The 20,318-nt window shown below is 36.3% G+C and overlaps 1 protein-coding gene across 3 annotated transcripts in view; it reads left to right on the forward strand.

The window, feature by feature from the left end:
• Positions 1-20,318, forward strand: part of LOC136034944 (general transcription factor 3C polypeptide 1-like) — a 136,030-nt gene that overhangs the window by 40,474 nt on the left and 75,238 nt on the right. For all 3 annotated transcript variants that reach the window (XR_010619301.1, XM_065716482.1, XM_065716483.1), the window contains exons 7-11: positions 5,711-5,900; positions 9,161-9,383; positions 12,051-12,410; positions 13,855-14,722; positions 18,081-18,411. Coding sequence is in view for 2 of the 3 variants with exons in the window: in XM_065716482.1 (XP_065572554.1) it covers positions 5,711-5,900; positions 9,161-9,383; positions 12,051-12,410; positions 13,855-14,722; positions 18,081-18,411 (1,972 nt within the window). In the remaining variant the exon portion in view is untranslated. The remainder of the gene's footprint in view (positions 1-5,710; positions 5,901-9,160; positions 9,384-12,050; positions 12,411-13,854; positions 14,723-18,080; positions 18,412-20,318) is intronic.

Here is a 20,318-nt window from a genome sequence, read left to right on the forward strand (position 1 = left end):
AAAATACCCAAGACGCTTAAGAGCTAGGCGTTTATTTTACATTGATAGTTATTTATTTTATTTTTTGGTATTTATCCATTTTATTTGTGGTATTTATTTGTTTTGATATCAACTTTCAGATGATATCTTCATAATCGTACGTAACCTATTTAAGGCTAATCATTGGTGTTTGCATCCAACTATTTTTTTCAAGGTTGTAGCTCCAGCATTTTTATTATGGGGTGGGGGAGGTTCAAGAGGGGTCCACATCTGGAGAGTCAAGGGGCATGGATTATATTTTTTTTTCTTCATTTCATTAGGGGGTCGCAACTGATATCCGATATCTTCAGATCTATCTTTAAGACATCTGATATCTTCGATTCCTCTTTATATAGATTATTTTGATGAACTATGTCTTAAGGAGCACAGGAAAGGCAATGGGAAGCCACGGAATCAAATGTGGAAGAAGAACTCTCCTGGACTTAGATGATGCTGATTATTTAAGCATATTAGATTAATGTGTGAGCAAAATGAATGAATTTTTAGAGGTCCTACGTGTTCAGGGTGCTAGAATAGGTTTGAAAATCAATGTTAAGAAGACTAAATTACTTAGGCTAGGAATAAGGGAAGACCAAAAGGTGACGTTGGGTAACGAAAATATTGATCAGGTGGGCAGCTTCACTTACCTTGGTAGTATTATTAGTAAAGACGGTGGGAGCAGTGAAGATGTTAAAAGCAGAATAGCCAAGGCTAATGTTGTTGTTTCACAGTTAAAAAGAGTTTAGAAGAATAGGAAGATAAGTCTGCAAACCAAGATTAGAATATTGGAAGCTACAGTGAAATACGACTCTGAAATATGGGTGCTCTGAAAAGCGGATGAAGATTTACTAGAAGTTTTCCAGAGGAATTGCCTACGGATTGTTCTCGGTACCTGGCTGACTGACCGTATGTTAAACAGCAGGCTGTACAAAAAATGTTGTTCAATCCCATTTTTTAGGGCTATAATGCAAGAAAGGTTGAGATTACTAGGCCACGTCCTGCGGAGGAAGGATGACAGATTGCCGAAGATTGTCCTTTTCGGTCAACGTTCTTGGGCTAAACGGAAAGCAGGCCGTCCTTGTCATAGGTGGGAGGATGTCAAAGATTAAAAGGAAATGGGAACTTCCTGGGAGGATGTAAAGAGGGAGGCTTTGAACAGATTGGTTTGAAGGAGGAGCGCGCACAGCAGTGTTGGCCTCAGGCGACTTGGTGCTGCTGTGAGTTATTAGTAGTAGTAGCAGTAGTAAAACCTAAAATCTTGGAAAACGCTTAGAGTGGAGGGATCGGAATGAAACTTGGTGGGAAAAATAAGCATAAGTTCTAGATACATGATTGACATAACCGGAACAGATCCGCTCTCTTTGGGGCAGTTGGGGGGGGGGTGTTATTTCTGAAAAATTAGAAAAAATGAGGTATTTTTAACTTACGAACGGTGATCGGATCTCAATGAAATTTGATATTTAGAAGGATATCGTGTCTCAGAGCTCTTATTTCAAATCCCGACCGGATCTAGTGACATTGGGGGGGGGGGGAGTTGGGAGGGGGAAACCTAAAATCTCGGAAAACACTTAGAGTAGAGGGATCGGGAAGAAACATGGTGGGAAAAATAAACACAAGTCCTAGATACATGATTGACATAAACGGAACGGATCCTCTCTCTTTGGGGTAGTTGGGGGGGGGAGGTTAATTCTGAAAAATTAGAAAAATTGAGGTACTTGTAACTTACGAACGGGTGGTCGGATCTCAATGAAATTTAATATTTAGAAGAATATCGTGCCTCGAAGCTCTTATTTTAAATCCCGACCGGATTTGGTGGCATTGGGGGGAGTTTTGGGTGTGGGAACCTAAAATCATGGAAAACGCTTAGATTGGAGGGATTTGGATGAAAATTGGTGGGAAAAATAATCAGAAATCTTAAATACACGATTTACATAATTGGAACGGATCCGCTCTATCGGGGGGGGGGGGGGTTAATCCTGAAAATTAGAAAAAATGACATATTTTTAACTTACGAAGAGTGATCGGATCTTCATGAAACTTCAGATTTAGAAGGACCTCGTAACTCAGATCTCTTATTTTAAATCTCAACCGGATCCAGTGTCATTGGGGGAGGCAGTTGGGGGGACCAGAAATCTTAGAAAATACTTAAAGCGGAGAGATCAGGATGAAACTGGATGGGAAGAATAAAAACCTGTCTAAGATACGTGACTGACATAACCGGAACGGATCTGCTCTCTTTGGTGGAGTTGGGGGGGGGGGGGTAATTTTGAAAATTTAGGCATTTGTAACTTACGAACGGGTGACCAGATCTTAATGAAATTTGAGATTTAGAAGGATCTTGTGCTTTAAAGCTCTAATTTTAAATTCAGAGCAGATCCTGTGACATCGGGGGGAGTTAGAGGGGGAGACCGGAATTCTTGGGAAACGTGAAAATTGGGGTATTTTTATGTTACTAATAAGTGATCGGATCTTAATTAAATTTGATATTTAGAAGGAATTCATGTCTCAGAGCTCTTATTTCAAATTCCGACCATATCTTTTGACATTGGGGGGAATTGGAGGGGGAAATCTTGGAAAACACTTGGAGTGGAGGAATCGGGATGAAGCTTGGTGGATAGAATAAGCAAATGTCCTTGATACGTGATTGACGTAACCGTACTGGATTCGCTGTCGTTGGGGGAGTTGGGGGGAGGGGTTCAGTGATTTGGCGAGTTTGGTGCTTCTGGACGTGCCAGGACGATGAAAATTGGTAGGCGTGTCAGGGGGCTGCACAAATTGACTTGATAAAGTCGTTTTCCCAGTTTCGACCATCTGGGGGGCTAAAGGGAGAGGGAAAATTAGAAAAAATTAGGTTTTTATAACTTACGAGTGGGTGATCGGATCTTAATGAATTTTGATATTTAGAAGGACATCGCGACTCAGAGCTCTTATTTTAAATCCTGACCGGCATTAAGCCTCTGATTTTCCTTTTAAACCAATCTATTGATTCTTAGAATTTTGTTAGAGCTCATACCATATGAGCTCTTGGCTCTTAGCTCTTTTTGCCTCGTCACAAGTGCCATATTGAGGGGTCGTAACTGCCGCCTCAGACGACGCCACTGGTTCTTCCTGTGTCAATAAATCGCAAATAACAGATTTGAATAGTTTTAAGCGGGATTTTCTGTGGTACTTTCTAAATAAAAAAGGAAATTGTTGATTTGCCTTTTTCTTTTCGTATTTTATAAAAATAAAAACCAAGTTATTAAAAAACCAAGTTATTAAATAATAAACCAAGCTATTCGAGTTGATTTAGTAAAAACATAATACATGGTAGATGAAAGTAGATTTTTCTTTGTCAATTTGACAACGAGAAAAGTGCTAATTCTGCAAATTCTTATACTTCAGTTTTTTAATGAGTAAAAAATTTTCAACTTTTGAACTTTCGACATTTTTCCCTCTGTAAGTTTGAAAATTTTCTTGAGAGGCTTGCTGTTCAAAAGTTTCATAAAATATTACTATTTTTCTAAGTCTCATTAATCCAACACGAACCGATTGAAAATCAAAGGGAAAAAACTTAAAAATATTTAAGAAAATCGCTTGGTCGTTACTGTATTTTCCACCTTTCCCTACTTCGTAGCGCTATTTTGTCGGTGAAATTTCACAAAATTGAGATTAGACCCGGATAAACCTTAGTCAAGTCTGAATGGTTCCAGGATTCTATATTCTATATTCAATATTGGAAATGAGACTTAAAACGTTAAGAATGACGACACTAGATTTTTCTGAGGATGAGATGTGATCTGAAAATTGATATTTTTTCATAGCTTTCGTTCTTAATATCTCCTTCACTTTTGCCAAAAGCTAACAAGATACAAGCTAACAAAAGGCCTGGGCTCAAGGCCAACCCCCTCTATTCCTAAACGTCCTCTTTTTCTGGCTACTTCTTTTTCAAACTATCAGATATTTTTTTTTTATTATGATGTTCTGTCTGTGTGAAGACAAGTTGCTGGTTATCTTTTTTGAAACAGAGGTGGTCTGACTCTGTAAGCTCAGCCAAAATCGACCCAGCTCTAAATGGGTACCTAGAAGTACAGTCAATCTAAGGCTTAATTTCAAACAAAGTTTGGATTTTGATACTATTCTAACTGGAAAAGAATTCTCTTCAGCGGTATAAAAAATCGGCCAAAATTGGACGAAGCAAAAATACACTGTCTTTTCTTCTGAAATGGCGATTTTTTAAAACAATTCAATTTGCACGTATAGAAATTCGGTGATGAGACTTTGTGGTGCTCAGGAATACAATAATAACGTAACAACACCAACAAGTCGGTATCGTCACCGATAGCTCAAATGTCTCAAGTCTTTGAAAACTCACCCGCTATAAGCACAATTAGCAAGTCAGCTCCAGCTTTGGCTTGAATGGTTCTCAGACATTCGCCTTGTTAATGATCAGAAAGTACGTGGACGGAACGGGCTTTATTCTTTTTTTTTTTTTTTTGGTGGTCAGTCTCATTTCTGGGCTAAACAGTACTTCCCGCCCAGTGACATGTTTTCGCTTAAGATGACTCATATTTTTTGTCGAAGCAGCGATGTCGCAGCCTTCAGAGACAATAATGGCGGCTGGATATTTGGCCGAAACACAGACCCAATATCGGCCTAAGGTCTCCGAATATGTTTCTTCCTTCACCCAGGTAATCCTGTGAAGCAAAGCACCCACATGGGTGGATTTCTCCCCCATTTTTACTTCGCTGTCATAAGGAGTGCCTGATCCTGCCGTCTGACAGAATGTTCCTTCAGAGATTTCGTTATCATTCTGTCGAGAATCTTCTTCCCGACTTCTACTGCATTGTCGGCGTTCAAGTTTACTGCAGTAGTCATGTCAGTAGCAAGTCTTCGAAGTGATAGCGGATAACGCTCAAAAGGGGATGACTGCTCGAAAAAGTCAATAACTATTTGTGTTTCCTTGCAGTCCCTCTGATGTCTTTAAATACCAGACTCTTTGTGTTAGTCGCTTGTGTGATTCAAAACATCCGCCAGTTCTTGCATCATAAGATTAACTTGAGCACAGGGTGGACGTCCCGTTATCCACTGAAGTCTCTGTACTTCTGTTACTCCTCTACCTTCTGTTACTCTTCTCTGCGTGGATCTGACTTCGCGTAATATCCAATGTGTATTAATGCACGCTTTATCCAGTGCGTGTGTTTTTGTGGGGGGGGGGGGCAAACGACTCATGAATGGTCAAAACATGGGCCTGAGTTCATGTTCGTGACGTATGCACCAGATTTTCTTATCACCGACTTTTAGAAGTGCAAATTATTTTGTTTTAAGTCGTTGTCGTTATTTTACAAAAATTGACAAAAAAGTGTCAATTTGCATGGACAGATTTTTTAGTAGAAAATTTTTTTCTGGTTTGAATGGTAAGAAAATCAAATGGTACTAACTATTGCAATTTGTTTTAGGTAACCTTTAAAATTAATTTAGATTGACTGTACTTTAGAGATCTCTCGCGGGAGGATACAGCAAGCGTTGGATTATTTGTCTCCAACCACACACTGCACTCCTGGCGGAGGGCATCGAATGAGGACATCCGTACCTGCAGAACGGAGAATATTGTTCAGAATGGGAATAAGTTTTTTAAAGTGTTTGTGAAGATAATCTCAGATATCTTATTCTAATTATTTTGCTTTCACCTCCACGTTTTTCTTTATTCTAGAGGGTGCTTTATCGTTCATTTTACCCTGGTGCTTCTGAAGAGGAATATAGTTATAAAGGAAGGGTTGGCGAGAAAACAATTAGCATTTTGCGGTTAGTGGAACCTGATGTTAGAGAGCAAGATTTGTTGAAAACTCCCGATGAAGATGAGGAAATAGAAGATGGAGAAGATGATGATGATGGTGTTGAAGGTAGTTATGTGACGCTTTTGTTGGTTTTTTATTGATCTTTATAATAAATTTAGCTATAAGACACAACAAAAACGAAATGAAAATACCGGAAAAGGTAAAACTTTTAGCAAGACAGTGATCTTAGGAAAAATAAAAACTTTTTTTTATGCAAGCAATGATAAATTCCGAATATCTCAGCTCCACTCCTGGAAGCCTTTATCAATGGGAAAAAGGGGAAAAATAAGAATAAGAAAAAACCTATCTTGAACAAAATTGACACATACATAGAAAAAAGTTCTACTTCTCTTTTACTGATTTGCAATAATAAGAATAAGATCACGTTTAAATAATAAAAATACTTATTATAATTTATCTATTAAATTATATTTATATTATATCATCGATTAATTAATAATATTGCTTGTTATAATATTAAGAATAAAAACGGATAGATCCTCGTGAGCCATTGCTTGCGCATAGGGAGTCGAATCGACGTTTCAGTTGCTGGGTCTTTTTTAGCGGGACAAGTAGCAAGCTTGTCACCCAACCTTGCTGCGGCGGGGATTGAAGCCCGGGCCTCGTATTGCCAAGCAGAGCGTCAATCAAGTGTGCTACAACAGGGTTATAATATTAAATATAGGTTTAGATAATCCAATAATAAAACTCCTGATGATGACAAGAAAATGGAAGATGATGAAGACGACGTCGATGGTAGTTATGCAACATTGGTTCATAAATAAATATGCTACTTGTGACCTGTTTCATAGTAATAGTTTGATTTAATTAGGAATAACACCAAAAAAGAGACATATGTAAAAACAGAGTTTTCTGTTTAATTGTTAATTTAAAAATTGAATTATTTAAAAAAGAGACATATGTAAAAACAGAATTTTCTGTTTAATTTTTAATTTAAAAATTAAATTATTTAAAAAAGAGACATATGTAAAAACATAATTTTCCTTGTTGCTTAAAATGGGGACTGTAATTCTCATTTATGGGGTTTTCGGCTACACGGATTCACATTTTATTGAATTCCTTGACCTCAGAATTATTCAATCACCGATCCAGAATTGGGATACTACTTAGACCTTTTCTGAGGGGGAAAAATCTAAAATTGCATAAAGAACAGTAAAATTTTCGTTTTTTCAATGATTTTCAACCATTTTGAGTTGTATTTTAATCTGAGAAAAAGGTTATAGATTTCCAAAATTTAGCTGTGACGGGTTATGCCTGGGTCCTCGATCTTTCACCTCGTTACATCACTCAACACTGCTGGGGTTTTTGGGGCCGAATTGTTGGAGATTTTACCAAACTTTCTCGGGTAAATTTGGATCTATCAATACATTAGGGTTAATTTGATGGGAGCATTTTGGGAACTAGATTTTATTTTGGGGACCCTGAAAAACACTGAGACGATGTTAAAAGTTTTGGTTTTTGTTTAACAGGAATCAGAGAGAGAACTGAAAAATTAAAATGAAAGAAACATAGAATTATATATACGAAGAATAACAATAAAACAAACGCTCATATAAACAAAAAACTTGTAATTAAAAGTGCAATAAGAGTAGCGGTCAGGGAACTACTAGACTGCACAGTATCAACTGCACACTTATGATAAACAAATAATGCTACAACTATAAAATTGTCTGCTACAAATTTTAGTATTCCTCTGTACTTTATTTACGTTTATCCTATAAGGCTTTTAAATATGTTTTTGGGGCTTAAAATATCCTTTACTCTTTAAAGATCAAACCTTCCAATATTCCTCAAGTGGAGATCAGTGGTCTAAAGTTCTAAACCAAAATATCTCGTCTAAGAGCTTTTCTTTGATATCTTATGATTTAATAGTTTTCTTTTCATTCAGTTTCTCTGTACATGTTACATTTTCCTTGTTTATGAAGGACTAGGTCTTTAGAATATTTGCTTATTTTTAAGAATTAGACCTCTGAACATTCACTAAAATTATATAACAGAGTGTAAAATTTGGAACTAAAATGTCTTCTCTACCGATGTTTCCCTTAGTCTCTTAAAATGTAATACAAAAATTTTTCTTGTTCGCTGCTTCCCTAGATTTTACTTTTTCTCTCTTCATGATGTTCGCTCTAGGAAATATTGTGGAGAGTGAGGTTAAGGCCCGTTCGCTTTGATATTTTACTAATATCAAGAATTTGCTACCAGTAATTTGAGCCAAGATAATTTCGCTGACCACGCTGCCTTTCCATGACGATAATTAAAAAGTTCAAACGGGGATAAATCCATTTAATTGACAGTGATAAATTTCAAAAAAAAATTATAGATATTTCGGTCACATATGCAGTGACTGTCTTTACTACTGACGACTGTCACTGCGTGTGTGACCGAAATATCTAGTATTTTTTGTGAAATTTATCACTGTCTATCATAAGGATTTATCCCTATTTTAACTTTTTATTTATCGTAATTTAAGCTAATGAGAACTTTTAAAAGAATTTTCTAGTTAATTAGAAAGTTCTATGAAAAATCGGATTGGCTCAAATTAGCGCTAGCTAAATCTCGATTTTAGTAAAATTTCATTGTGAATAGGCCTTAATGCGACATTAATCTGTTGAAATCTTGTCGACAACTATTTATCAATTAACTAATAGAGATACATGAAATAACTCTTTACCCCGTTTCTCTCTCACTACCTTTTAAGCAGCCTTGTGTGATGATTCTGATGTAGAAGTGCGGTTATAATTTTTATGTCAAAATAACTCATTGCATAAATGGACTTTAGATGGCGGCAATGGTTTTTACGCTACAGGAGCTACTCAAGTTGCTAGTTTTCTGATTGTGGCTAATCAATTCTTTGGGTAATTTGAATCAAGTTTTCCACCATATTTACGAATAAAATATTTATAGATACATATGCTGCGGAGATAAAATGTCTTGACAATGTTGTGCTTAGAGCCTATGTTTTTAAGGCAACTATAAGCCTATCTGAATTTTTCATAGAATTTTTCGGCCAAACAGAAAGTTCTATGGAAAATCTTGATCAAATTAGCGCTAGATGGATCTCTGTTTTAGTAAAATTTCAATGCAAATGGACCTTTTATTAGCGTGATCGGATCTTATTGAATTTTGACATTTAGAAGGAATCCATGTCTCAGAGCTCTTATTTCAAATCCCAACCAGATCTTTCGACATTGGGGGGAGTTGGAGGGGGAAATCTTGGAAAACACTTAGCTTGAACTCGAGTAGGAAAGGGCGTAAGTCCTCTGGTTTTATAATGGTGCAATTTAAATTTAATACGGTTTTTACAGGAATTTTGGACATGTCAAGGATTTTGCAGAACTATAGGATGGGCCTAGGACGACTTGCCTATGAAGTAATCCGCGAAGCGGGCCCTCAGGGATTGTCGCAGACAGAATTTGGGAATAAGTTGGGCCTTTCTAAGCTAGATTCAAGAACTATTTTACGATACTTCACCAAGCACAAGGTCGTTAGCCTTGTTACCTTACAAGTAAAGCGACAAAAAACTGTTATGTAAGTATGCTTTGGGCTTGACCTCTCCTCTCCAAAACTTGACGATTTTCATCTAATTCGGCTCCTTTTAATATTTTGATACCAATATGCACGTGTACATGATAAGTGGCAGAAAACGAATGAACTAAGAGCGCATTTTTGAATAAATTAGTTTAATACAAGGCATGAATAAATTTCATTCTTTGTCCTTGTAGCAAAACCAAATTTGTGCCAAAATGGAAGAAAAGTTGTAATATTAAAAAAAAAAAAACGCATATTTCATGCAGTTAATCCCTCCCCCTTCAAGAAAAAATGGTCTTATCTCTCACCGCCGAACGGCTTGATATGTTTGAAATACATAATCTATAATTTCATATTAAGGTTTTAGATCAGACAGAAAGTACCTTTATTTTAGCCATGAATTGTAAGTACTGTTTGAACTCTTGTAAAGAGGTGATATACAAGAGTCTCGGCAATGCACGTTGTGGCTGGTTAACCGTGTTAACCAATTAAAGGTACTGATCACATTTAGACCTAAGGAGCATATATGTGAGTGGGCTATCGGGAACGGATCTATCTCCATAGTCCCAAAACGAGCAGAAAGTCGTTTACGGGGAATCAGTCTGATCTGGGGCATCTATTGATTTTTGAACCACGTAAAAAGAAAGCTTTGGAGGACAATTTGCTATTGACTGCAAAGCTATTGATGGGGTCCTCTAAGGGCCAGCACATTCCTCTGATGAGGAATGGAGCCGAAAAACCTTATAGCAGTCTCAGCAAAGGAGATGATGTCCTGGCAGACATTGTATTTTTCGTTTAGAGCAATATATTATCATAACACCTCCCCCTTATCACTTGGTGGACTACGATTGGTAGCAGTGGTAGCATGATCAGGTTGTCCACTGCCACCAATTCTGGTATTCACAAGCAGGCATAGCAGTCTCGCCTAGAATTTGTTTCATTTCAATAGAATCGTTATTTAGTGTGTTTTTAAATAGTGAATATTATTGAAACTGGTATTTAGAACTATAGAAGATTTCTTCACTTAAAGGGAGGACTGAACATCTGAAAATCTACAGTTAAAGCTATTAAAATGAAAAGACTGGTTTGAGCTGCGTAGAGTTTATGCAAAAAAGCATGTTTTATGTTCTGAACAAATACCGATAAAACAAAGTATAAACCCTCGTTTTTTTCGATTAATTTTTATTTTATTTGTTAGACCTTCATTATTTTGAATATGGTATTAAAGTAATAAATATTAAATAGGGTATACTAAGTAGATAAAATAATGTAATTATTATATATAAAATATAATATAAAACTAGGTTAATTAAATGTAATAATTAAATTTAATATATATAATATAATATATGTATATGTTTATAATATATGTTTGTTTTATAATTATATATAAAACAAGAAATCTAATAATATAATAAAGAAAGAACATAGAACATGTTAATAAATAAAAATATTAAAGCTTTAAACTGTTTATTAATCTTTTTTATTTTAATAATAATTTATCTAAAATTATTGGAATCGCCTCCCTACCTCTCTGTCAAGATGTTGGCCTCGTTTACCTTTGCTAGTGCATGTCATGAAATTCGAGGTCACAAAGACACTATCTATTTTGTAAGTTACTCAAAAGCTGTTATGCGCGTTGCGTATGGTGGAGTAGACAATTTTGTCATAATTTGAACTTCTGATCTCCAAGGAATACTTACCTAAACTTAAAGAGTTAAATCATCGCACTTCTCTCGGCTTATATGTGGTTTTATTTGTCCAGTTATACTATGTTTCCTAGTGAGGGGTGGAGCCTTAACTGAAGTGAGATTTAGGTACAAACACCGTACCGATTTCTTTTCGTTGGAGTTGATTTTGTTACAGATTTTTATAGGGCAAAGTTGAATGATTCTCAAGGGTAGGAAACACAGTTGCCTTTGACATCTGAAGAAATGACTCGAGCTAAGTTCTAACTAGAGTAGAATGTCGGGTTTCCTGTAGCGTCAGGAGCCTCTTTGGTAGTCGAATTTTACGTGAGCGACTACAAAGAATCCTTTCCTGTGTCCGGATATTCGGTTGGCTTCTTTTTCAAATCATAGCTGAGGAAATATTTTTCTAGTCGGATAAAATGTTGAAAGTAAATAAAAGGTCTCTTTTTATTCATTAGTAAAAAGCCCTCTGTGCATAGGCTTGATGACAGTCAGTCGATGTTCTTTTGGTGATTTGGCATTTCCCAAAAAAATTGTACTCAAAACCCTTGAAGTACTTATTTTGATTAAAATCTCAATGAGAATATTTTTAATTTAATATTTTATCTGGTAAATTATTCTTTGCTTTAAATTGTTTGATTTAGTCAAGCGGCTTTTGGCATTTTCCTGGTTCGATTGTGTTCATTCTTTTATAAAAAAAAAGCTTGAAAGTATATACGTTTCCATTCTTAATTTTTTTGTTGCTTTATTCTTTTTTTCTGTGGTCACTTTTACAAATCCAGAGAATATAAAAATGTAATGGATATGGATATATGGCAATTGAAAAAAGAAAGAAAGGAAGAAAAAAAACCACTGAAGTCTATTTACTGAAGCAGAAAAATTCATGTCTATATTAACCTAATAAAAACATCACGCATTTGAAATTTGTTTCTAAATTTGAATTTTGGTAGAACTTGATATTTCATTCCATTTTAAGGTACATTGTCCCTACGGAGAAAGAGAATCAAATTCCAACTGACCTAGAACCTTCAATTACTGGAACTTCAACATATCAGAGACCAAAGCCACAATCGAAAAAGCCAAAACAAGTCACCAAATCTCTCCCTGCATCGAACATACCTTTAATGCAAGGCGCAATCAATGCTCATCTGGAAGACGAAACAGTAGAATTAGAAGCCAGTGATCTGACTATTGATTTGGAAGCTGAAGAGTGTGAAGCAGAAAATGTCATTATGATGGACGTGCCACTTGAGGAGGGAATTGTTGTGGCTGAATCAATGGCAAATGACGTTTTAATTACAGAAACGATGCATAGTGGATATCGAAGCTGTAAAGAGTAAGTTTGCTTTTTATGTTAGTTTGTAATCATGACACAGATCTGACTTAGATTCAACTAAATATATGTTTTAACATATTATATTAATGGAAGTGCTAAAATAACTAAGTTTGCTTTATATGTTCCGTTGTAGTCGTGGTCCTGATATGACTTCGATTCAGCACCATAGTCTGACTTCCTTACGATTCTCGATATCAGTTCTAGGAAAATTTAAAGTACTTTGTTTTCAACATACTGTATCAATATATATAAACAAAGATTTTTCTAGAAAACAATCATTATAACAATCATATAAACAATCATTTCTAGAAAAATTTTAAAATACTATGTTTACAGTATGATGTATCTATGGAATTATATAAATGAGTACGTTTGCTTCACATGTTTCGTGAAAAAAAATGAAAGTAGTAAGGGTCTATTCTCTGTGGTTTTTATGAAAAGTGTGGACCTTAGGCCGGATTGATGAATATGACTTTGCATTTTAGAAAGCTTCGTAGAAATCCTGCCTGGGGACAAAAAGGATGGTTTTTGCTTGTGTTTCTACCCATTTCTGTTCGCGATTTCAGCTGAGTTTATCATTCGGTTTTTCGCCCATGGGATTGCGGTAGAGAAATGGTATCAGATGTGCATCTTAAACATTAAAAGTTCTCTGATTGCTAAAAATAGGCTGTTAGGCTACAATCATCTTCAATGATGAGGGGTTTGCAACTTTAACTAGTTGCAATGAGGGGTTTGCAACTTTGCGAGTTGGTGTACCTAGTATGTATTTTAAGATATTTACAGATTAACAACTTCAGCGTTTAATCGAAGCGAGAAACAAAACGAAGTGTTGCTCTCGCAACACTTTAATCGGCGAAGCCGAACAAAAGTTGTCGCAACACATCATGTTGCCCATGCAACGTAGATCTACTTATTATTCGCTTTACAGAAAGTGAATACGGCGGGAAAAGGTCATATAGAACAACTTAAATGGAATATAAACTTCATGGAAGGGGCTGATGAGTGAAGCTGTGAGTAGATAGGGGTGGAGGAGGAGTGTGCACGGGCCTCACGCAGCTTGGTGTTGCATTGAGCTATTACTATTAGTTGTAGCACTATCATAGCAAATTCGTTTAAAAACAATTTCTTCATCAACAAATTTAAAAAAGAAAATCTAAAACCACGTTAGGACATCTTATTTTATTGGGCGATTTAATTTCCAGCAGCCGAAGCAAAATCTGACTGAACCTAAATGACAGATCAATTTTACTTGGCCTTTCGGGTAACTGTAATAAAGTTGTTGTAAAATATTGTAATAAATAATTTTGTATTTTAGTATTGTAACTGCCCCATGCTTGTAATATTAAAATGTATAAATTATTAATGAAATAATATTATACCAAGAAATAAGATAATTTTTTATAATGAGAAAATAATCATAATAAAACTTTACTTGTCTTTTCAGGAGAATAACAAAGACTTTGGACGCTGACAGTGAGTTAATTACTGATACAAAACAGGAGCGTCGAAAATATTTACTGGAAATAATAAATAAACACAGTATAATCTCTGGGTCTGCATCTCTTCGACATGAGATTATTAGACATGAAGAACGAAGTGGCAAGTCTAGTTACGGGACCATTTGCAAAAAAACCCTTTGGAGCTTATTAGCAGAACTTGAACTTAAAGGTGAAATCTCCGTTTATTTCTTCCAAATATCTGGCTATGGCAAACAAAATCTTGCCGAATTTATTTGTAAAAAAGGAGTGACGAAGGAGCATGCTGAAATTAGAAGCGCTTTGGAGCAAAATTCACTTAAACTTGGGGCTTTGATGAGAAAGCCAGGTGCTAAGAGGTCAGGTATCACAGAGCTAGAGGAAGGAGTACCACATTTGAATAAGCGAAGAAAATCTAGTGAAGAGGAGATAATTGCTATATCAAGTACGCGCTCCACTAAAGCTGCTAGACAGCGTGGATATGAACCAAAATGTATAAGGATGCAAATTTTACATAATTATTTATTTTATTTGGCCCGTGATTATCGAGGAAAAACTGATTTGGATCAAGTGTCTTCTTTTGCAAAATTATTAGAGTTACATGATATAGACGAGGATTTGGCAAAAACATTGCCAAATTTGTACTGTGATGCTGTTTGCCCTGAAATGTTTGTTCAACCGCTGCCTGAATATAAAGACTACGAGCCAGGATGGCTTTTAGTGGGGGATATTATTTTCCGAATGCCATTGTCCATTTTCTTGAAACTTGTCAACACCAATTACGCTATTCCTGGGATCTCCGAATATATGAATCATCCCGTGAAAAGGCACTTACCAGTAAGTATTTTGACTTATAAATTTTAGTTTTAGTACTGCTGCTTATGGAGATCTATTACCTTGAAAAACTAAATGGCTATTCGAGGGCCCGTGAAGCGTTGATGCAGAACACAACCAGTGACAGTATCTGTTGGACACTCTTTAAAGGTGGAGTAAATTTCTAAGTTATAATCCCAGCCAAGTTTAAATCAAATCTCCTGACAAATTAGCAAAATCAGCGAAAAAAAACACAAATACGGTTATGGTATCAAGCTTTCATTTTCAAGCAGGCCCCCTGCAAGAGAAAAGCCCATATCTTGTAACAAGCATCCATTCGATGTATTTTGGCTCAATACATGAAGTATAAACCAGATATCTCAGCTAGTTATTAATTTTCAAGCTAAAACTTGAAAATACCTTCACTTTTTATATAAGCCATAATAAATTTTCAAGTTGTCAATGCATTGACATCTTTTTGTTTAAGATAATAGCAAATATTAAAATACTTGACTTACAATAAATAGTTGCAGACCCAATACAGTCAAGTTCTGTCACAAATACAAAAACACAAATACGGGTATGGTATCAAGCGTCCATTTTCAAGCAGGCCCCCTGCAAGAGAAATGCCCATATCTTGTAACAAGCATCCATGTTACAAGCATCAAATGAATGCTTGTTACAAGATATGGGCATTTCTCTTGCAGGGGACCTGCTTGAAAATGGACGCTTGATACCATAACCGTATTTGTGTTTTTTTTTCGCTGATTTTGCTAATTTGTCTGGTAATTAAGCTGGCAAAAATAGACCTTGATACTCGGCTCCTTCTGCACAAAGATCGTTTCAGTTGCTCTTGGTTCTCACCAGGGATGGTCAAGTATAAACTCCCTGAAAACCCAACCAGGACTCTAAACCCTATTTACATTAGGTCTGGTTGGTGTTTAACAAACTATTCTGGCATATCCCACAATGGTTAGGATTTAGGAATTCCTTCACCGGCAAAGCTTAGGCAGGCTAAATACATCAGAGCTGAAACAAACAAAGATATAACTAAAAAGGTATATTAAAAAGGTATAACTAAACGAAAAAGATATAACTAGGACAATTACTATCATTTTCACCATGTCTAGCTTATGTCCTACTACCGCTTATGTTAGACCTTCTGATAACCCCCTTCCTCATTTCTATCCCCACAGAGGTTGAGTCTGTTTCAGGGGCGTTGTTTGCTATGGGGCAGTGGGAGGCAACTTACCCCTCTAGACCCCAGCTCGCCCCCACTTTAGACCCCAGTCTGTTCGCCCCTACGGCTGTAATTTAGTTTCTTTAAAAATCTTGTCAAAAAGAAGATAAGCCAGCATAATTCAGAGAAACGGGTCAGTTTTCTTCAGTATTTCTTTGCATTAATGGTACTATAAGGCTTATTTTGCCTTTTTCACTGTTGTTTTCACTTTATCTGGGAAAGTTTGGTCCACCCCCCCCCCCCGCATTTTAATGAAATTACTCCCCTGGTCTGTTTCTGATCCCCAAATGACATAACAAGGACACAAACTCTTATTCTTCAGCGAGTTTGGCCAAGAGGTGATTATCCCTTCTGGGATATCTCTGAACTATTCCTACTAACTGATTTTTCTTTCGAGGGTACTAGCTCGGAATTATCGAGTCGGAATTAGTCGGAATTATCGAGGCATTAGTCTGGTCTCTGTAGGTAGCAAATTACTGAGTAATATGATACTTTTTAGACTGAGACATGCTGTAGACAAAGTTTTAAGGGAAGAACAATGCGGTTTTAGAAAAGGTAGAGGATGTGTCGACCATGTTTTCACTCTTAGGTTAATAATTGAGAAGTCCCTTCGTTGTCAAACACCTTTGGTCCTTAGTTTTATCGATTATGAGCAAGCTTTCGATTCTGTTGATAGAACAGCGTTAACAAAGGTCTTATCGTTATATGGTATACCAGAAAAATACATTAAAGTGATTTGCGCTATGTACGAGAATAATACTGCTGCGGTTAAGGTAGGAAATGAGGTTAGCAACTGGTTTTGTATTAAATCAGGAGTTAAGCAGGGTTGTGTTCTATCCCCCTTTATATGGATCATTTTGATGGACTTCGTCTTAAGGAGCACAGGAAAGGCAATTGGAGACCATGGAATCAAATGGGGAGGAAGAACGCTCCTGGACTTAGATTATGCTGATGATTTAAGCATATTAGATGAAAGTGTGAGCAAAATGAATGAATTTTTAGAGGTTTTACGAGTTCAGGGTGCTAAAATAGGCTTGAAAATTAATGTTAAGAAGACTAAGTCACTAAGGTTAGGAATAAGTGAAGATGAACAGGTGACCTTAGGTAACAAAAAGATTGATCAGGTTGGGAGCTTCAGTTACCTTGGTAGTATTATTAGTAAAGATGGTGGGAGCAGTGAAGATGTTAAAAGTAGAATAGCTAAAGCTCAGGGTGTTTTTTCACAGTTAAAAAAAGTTTGGAAGAATAGAAAGATAAGCCTACAAACCAAGATTAGAATATTGGAAGCTACAGTGATGACAGTGGTCAAATATGGCTCTGAAGCATGGACACTCCGAAAAGCAGATGAAAATTTACTAGATGTTTTCCAGAGAAATTGCCTACGGATTGTTCTGGGTACCCGGCTGACTGACCGTATTTCAAACAGTAGGTTGTACGAAAAGTGTGGTTCAATCCCGCTTTCTGGGGCTATAATGAAAGAAAGGTTGAGATGGCTAGGCCACGTTCTACGGATGAAGGATGACAGATTACCGAAGATTGTCCTTTTTGGCCAACCGTCTGGGGCTACACGGAAAGCAGGTCGTCCTTGTCTGGGGTGGGAGGATGTCATAAATAAGGATTTAAAGGAAATGGGAACTTCCTGGGAGGGTGTAAAGAGGGAGGCTTTAAATAGATTAGGTTGGAGGAGGAGCGTGCGTAGCTGTGTTGGCCTCAGGCGGCTTGGTGCTGCAGTGAGTTATTAGTAGTAGTAGTAGTAGTAGTACTAGCTTTAACTCCGTATAAAGTTTGGTTTGCATGCGACAACCTCTTCTGGACATTTGTAGATGACAAACATCTGGCGAATTCCCAAGAAGTGTGCTTTTACATATAGGATAATCTTATTTTGCTTCTTGTCTAAACTGTTTAGTGGGCTGAATAATGATAGTTCCAGCTTTGTCTGGAAAATTAATTGGCATGTTGCAAATTTCGGTAGAACTTTTCTCTCTCCCTCTCACTGTCTCTCGCTCTCTCTTTCTTGTTCTTTCTATTTCTCTCTCTGTATCTCTCCTTCTCGCTCTCTTTCTCTCTCTCCCTCTCTCTCTCTGTCTTTCTGTCACGTTTTTTGCTCTTCGTTTGTTTCTTGATTTTTTTTTTCTACTTTAGATATCATGTTTGCCGAAGGAAATAACGAAATACCTCTTATATGCAAGAAAGTATTTGTTTTCGACGCATTATAACCTAGAAAACCTGTGTTTTGCTGGGTTGATCCAATTTGGCCCATCTTTAATGAAAGGCAAAGACCAAGTTATGGTATATGTGAATAAGCATGCAAGCATAAGAGATACCACGATAACTCCTCCAAGCTTTTTATGTGTGGATGAAAATTTGACGTATCAAACTAAAGAATACACCTTTGAGAAGATGGAAGATTTATACAAGTACTGGGAGGATTTGAATTTTGTTGCTCGTGGAACATTACTTGGAAGCTATGAAGGTATTTTAGTTTTCTTTCGCTTTCTATTGGATGTTGAAAGGACATATTCTGAAAAAAGTTGTAAATCAAACTCGGCATGTGAGCCCACCTCTGATGACCACTTCCTCAATAAGAATGAATAGACCACTTCCTCCTCTCCACCACCACTTCCTCCTCTCTACCACCAATTCCTCATATGAATAGTTTCTCAGCCATGTTGAATAAATCAGTTTTGGTTATTGATTTTCATACCTCAACATGGTAATACATACGTAAACGTAATATTGCCCTAAAAACTTCAAAATTTTGAAGCAACCAAAAGAAAAATCTGAGAAAATCAGGGTTTTGGGGTACGAATAGACCTAACATGGCTCCAGAGACCAGAAAATGTTTTAATTTTGATGGCCTTGGTACTTAAAGAAACAGGTGAAACAGAGGTGGATACAGCCTTAAGAATTTATTATTTTTTTTTAAAGCGGTCGAAAAACAAAGAGAGAGAGAAATTTCATGAATAGAAAACAAACGGGACTACGGCCAATAGAAGGAAAAGACAAGACTAAATTGACGCGGGTTTTTCGCTTGGATGAAACAAGGCCTCTTCAATGCTAAGAAAGCAAAGATAAAAACTAAAATAACCTACAATCAAATGAAACCCAAAACTAAGAAATAAAAACAACAAATATCTCTATATACAATTGTCACTACTGTGACTGAGTGCCACAGAAGCTAAATAGGGCTGCTTCAATGAAAACGCTAAAGCGACTGATTCGCTTTAGTTGTCTTTGCCTTCTACTGACTGTAGTCCCGTTTGTTTTCTTTTCGTGAGATTTCTCTCTCTCTCTCTTTGTTTTTTATCATGAATGGTCATTTTGGATTTAGATCTTTTAAAGCGGTCGAATAGTGACACTTATGACCTGACTCAGCAAACGTGTTTCAGATATACATCCAGGAATACCAGTGCAGGTTAGAGGACTATCACCTAACCCCTGTGCTTCCCACATGGGTTTCACAGAGAGAAAAAAGAGAGAGAGGGGGGAGGATAAAAGAGAGCGAGTGATAAAAAAGAAATAGAGAGGGGTAAGAGAGAAAGAAGAGAGAGGAGTGAAATAGGACTCTGTAAGTTCAGAATATTTAGGGTAATCAAACATTTCTTAGAATGCTTGATTACCCTAATAGCTTAAAATTTGATTTTTAATAGCTTAAAAGATTGATAAGTCTTTTAAGCTATTAGTGATGAGGATTCCTAGTTTTTACATAGAAACTAAGGAGCCAATTTAAACTCAAAACGAGTAAAAACCAGCTTATTCGAGCATTAAACATCAAACCTAAAAGAGTAGAAGTTACTCTAAATGGAGAAAGATGAATGGATAAACGAAATTACAATAATAATGAATCCAAAGTAAAAAAAAAAACAGAAATTACCGTTGTACCAATTTTTTTTTTAATCAAAAGGGGTAAAATCAGGTCCCGCAAATCCACTATCTATATTATTTGAGAAAAATATTTGAAAAGTTACTTTTAAATTCCGAATCTGTATATTTAACTTTCTCTGGCTGAGGTTTATGTTCCTTGCAAAACATGCGATTTTGAAACAAGCCTACTGCTTTAAATGACGCTGAAAGAAATAAAGCTCTAGATATTTCGATGACATAGTCAGTCACCATTATCAGCTGAGAAAGTAACGTATTTAAATTAAAACAAAGTATATATACTGAACAAAATAATAACTTACGGGCCACGGAATGTTTCCGGTCAATTGACTTTGAGGGCTCATTATTCCAGAGAGTATTAGGTGGTCTGAAAACCTTATTTTGTCCCTTTTTCTTTCTTTTTTTTTCGTAAGATAAGAGATGGCTTTTTAGAGATTGCATAATGTTTCGTCTGTTTTTTTTTCTTTGTGTATTTCTTTGATTTTGAATGAATAGTTA

This window comes from Artemia franciscana, chromosome 13 (genome assembly GCF_032884065.1).
Source record: "Artemia franciscana chromosome 13, ASM3288406v1, whole genome shotgun sequence".
Classification (NCBI taxonomy): domain Eukaryota; kingdom Metazoa; phylum Arthropoda; class Branchiopoda; order Anostraca; family Artemiidae; genus Artemia; species Artemia franciscana.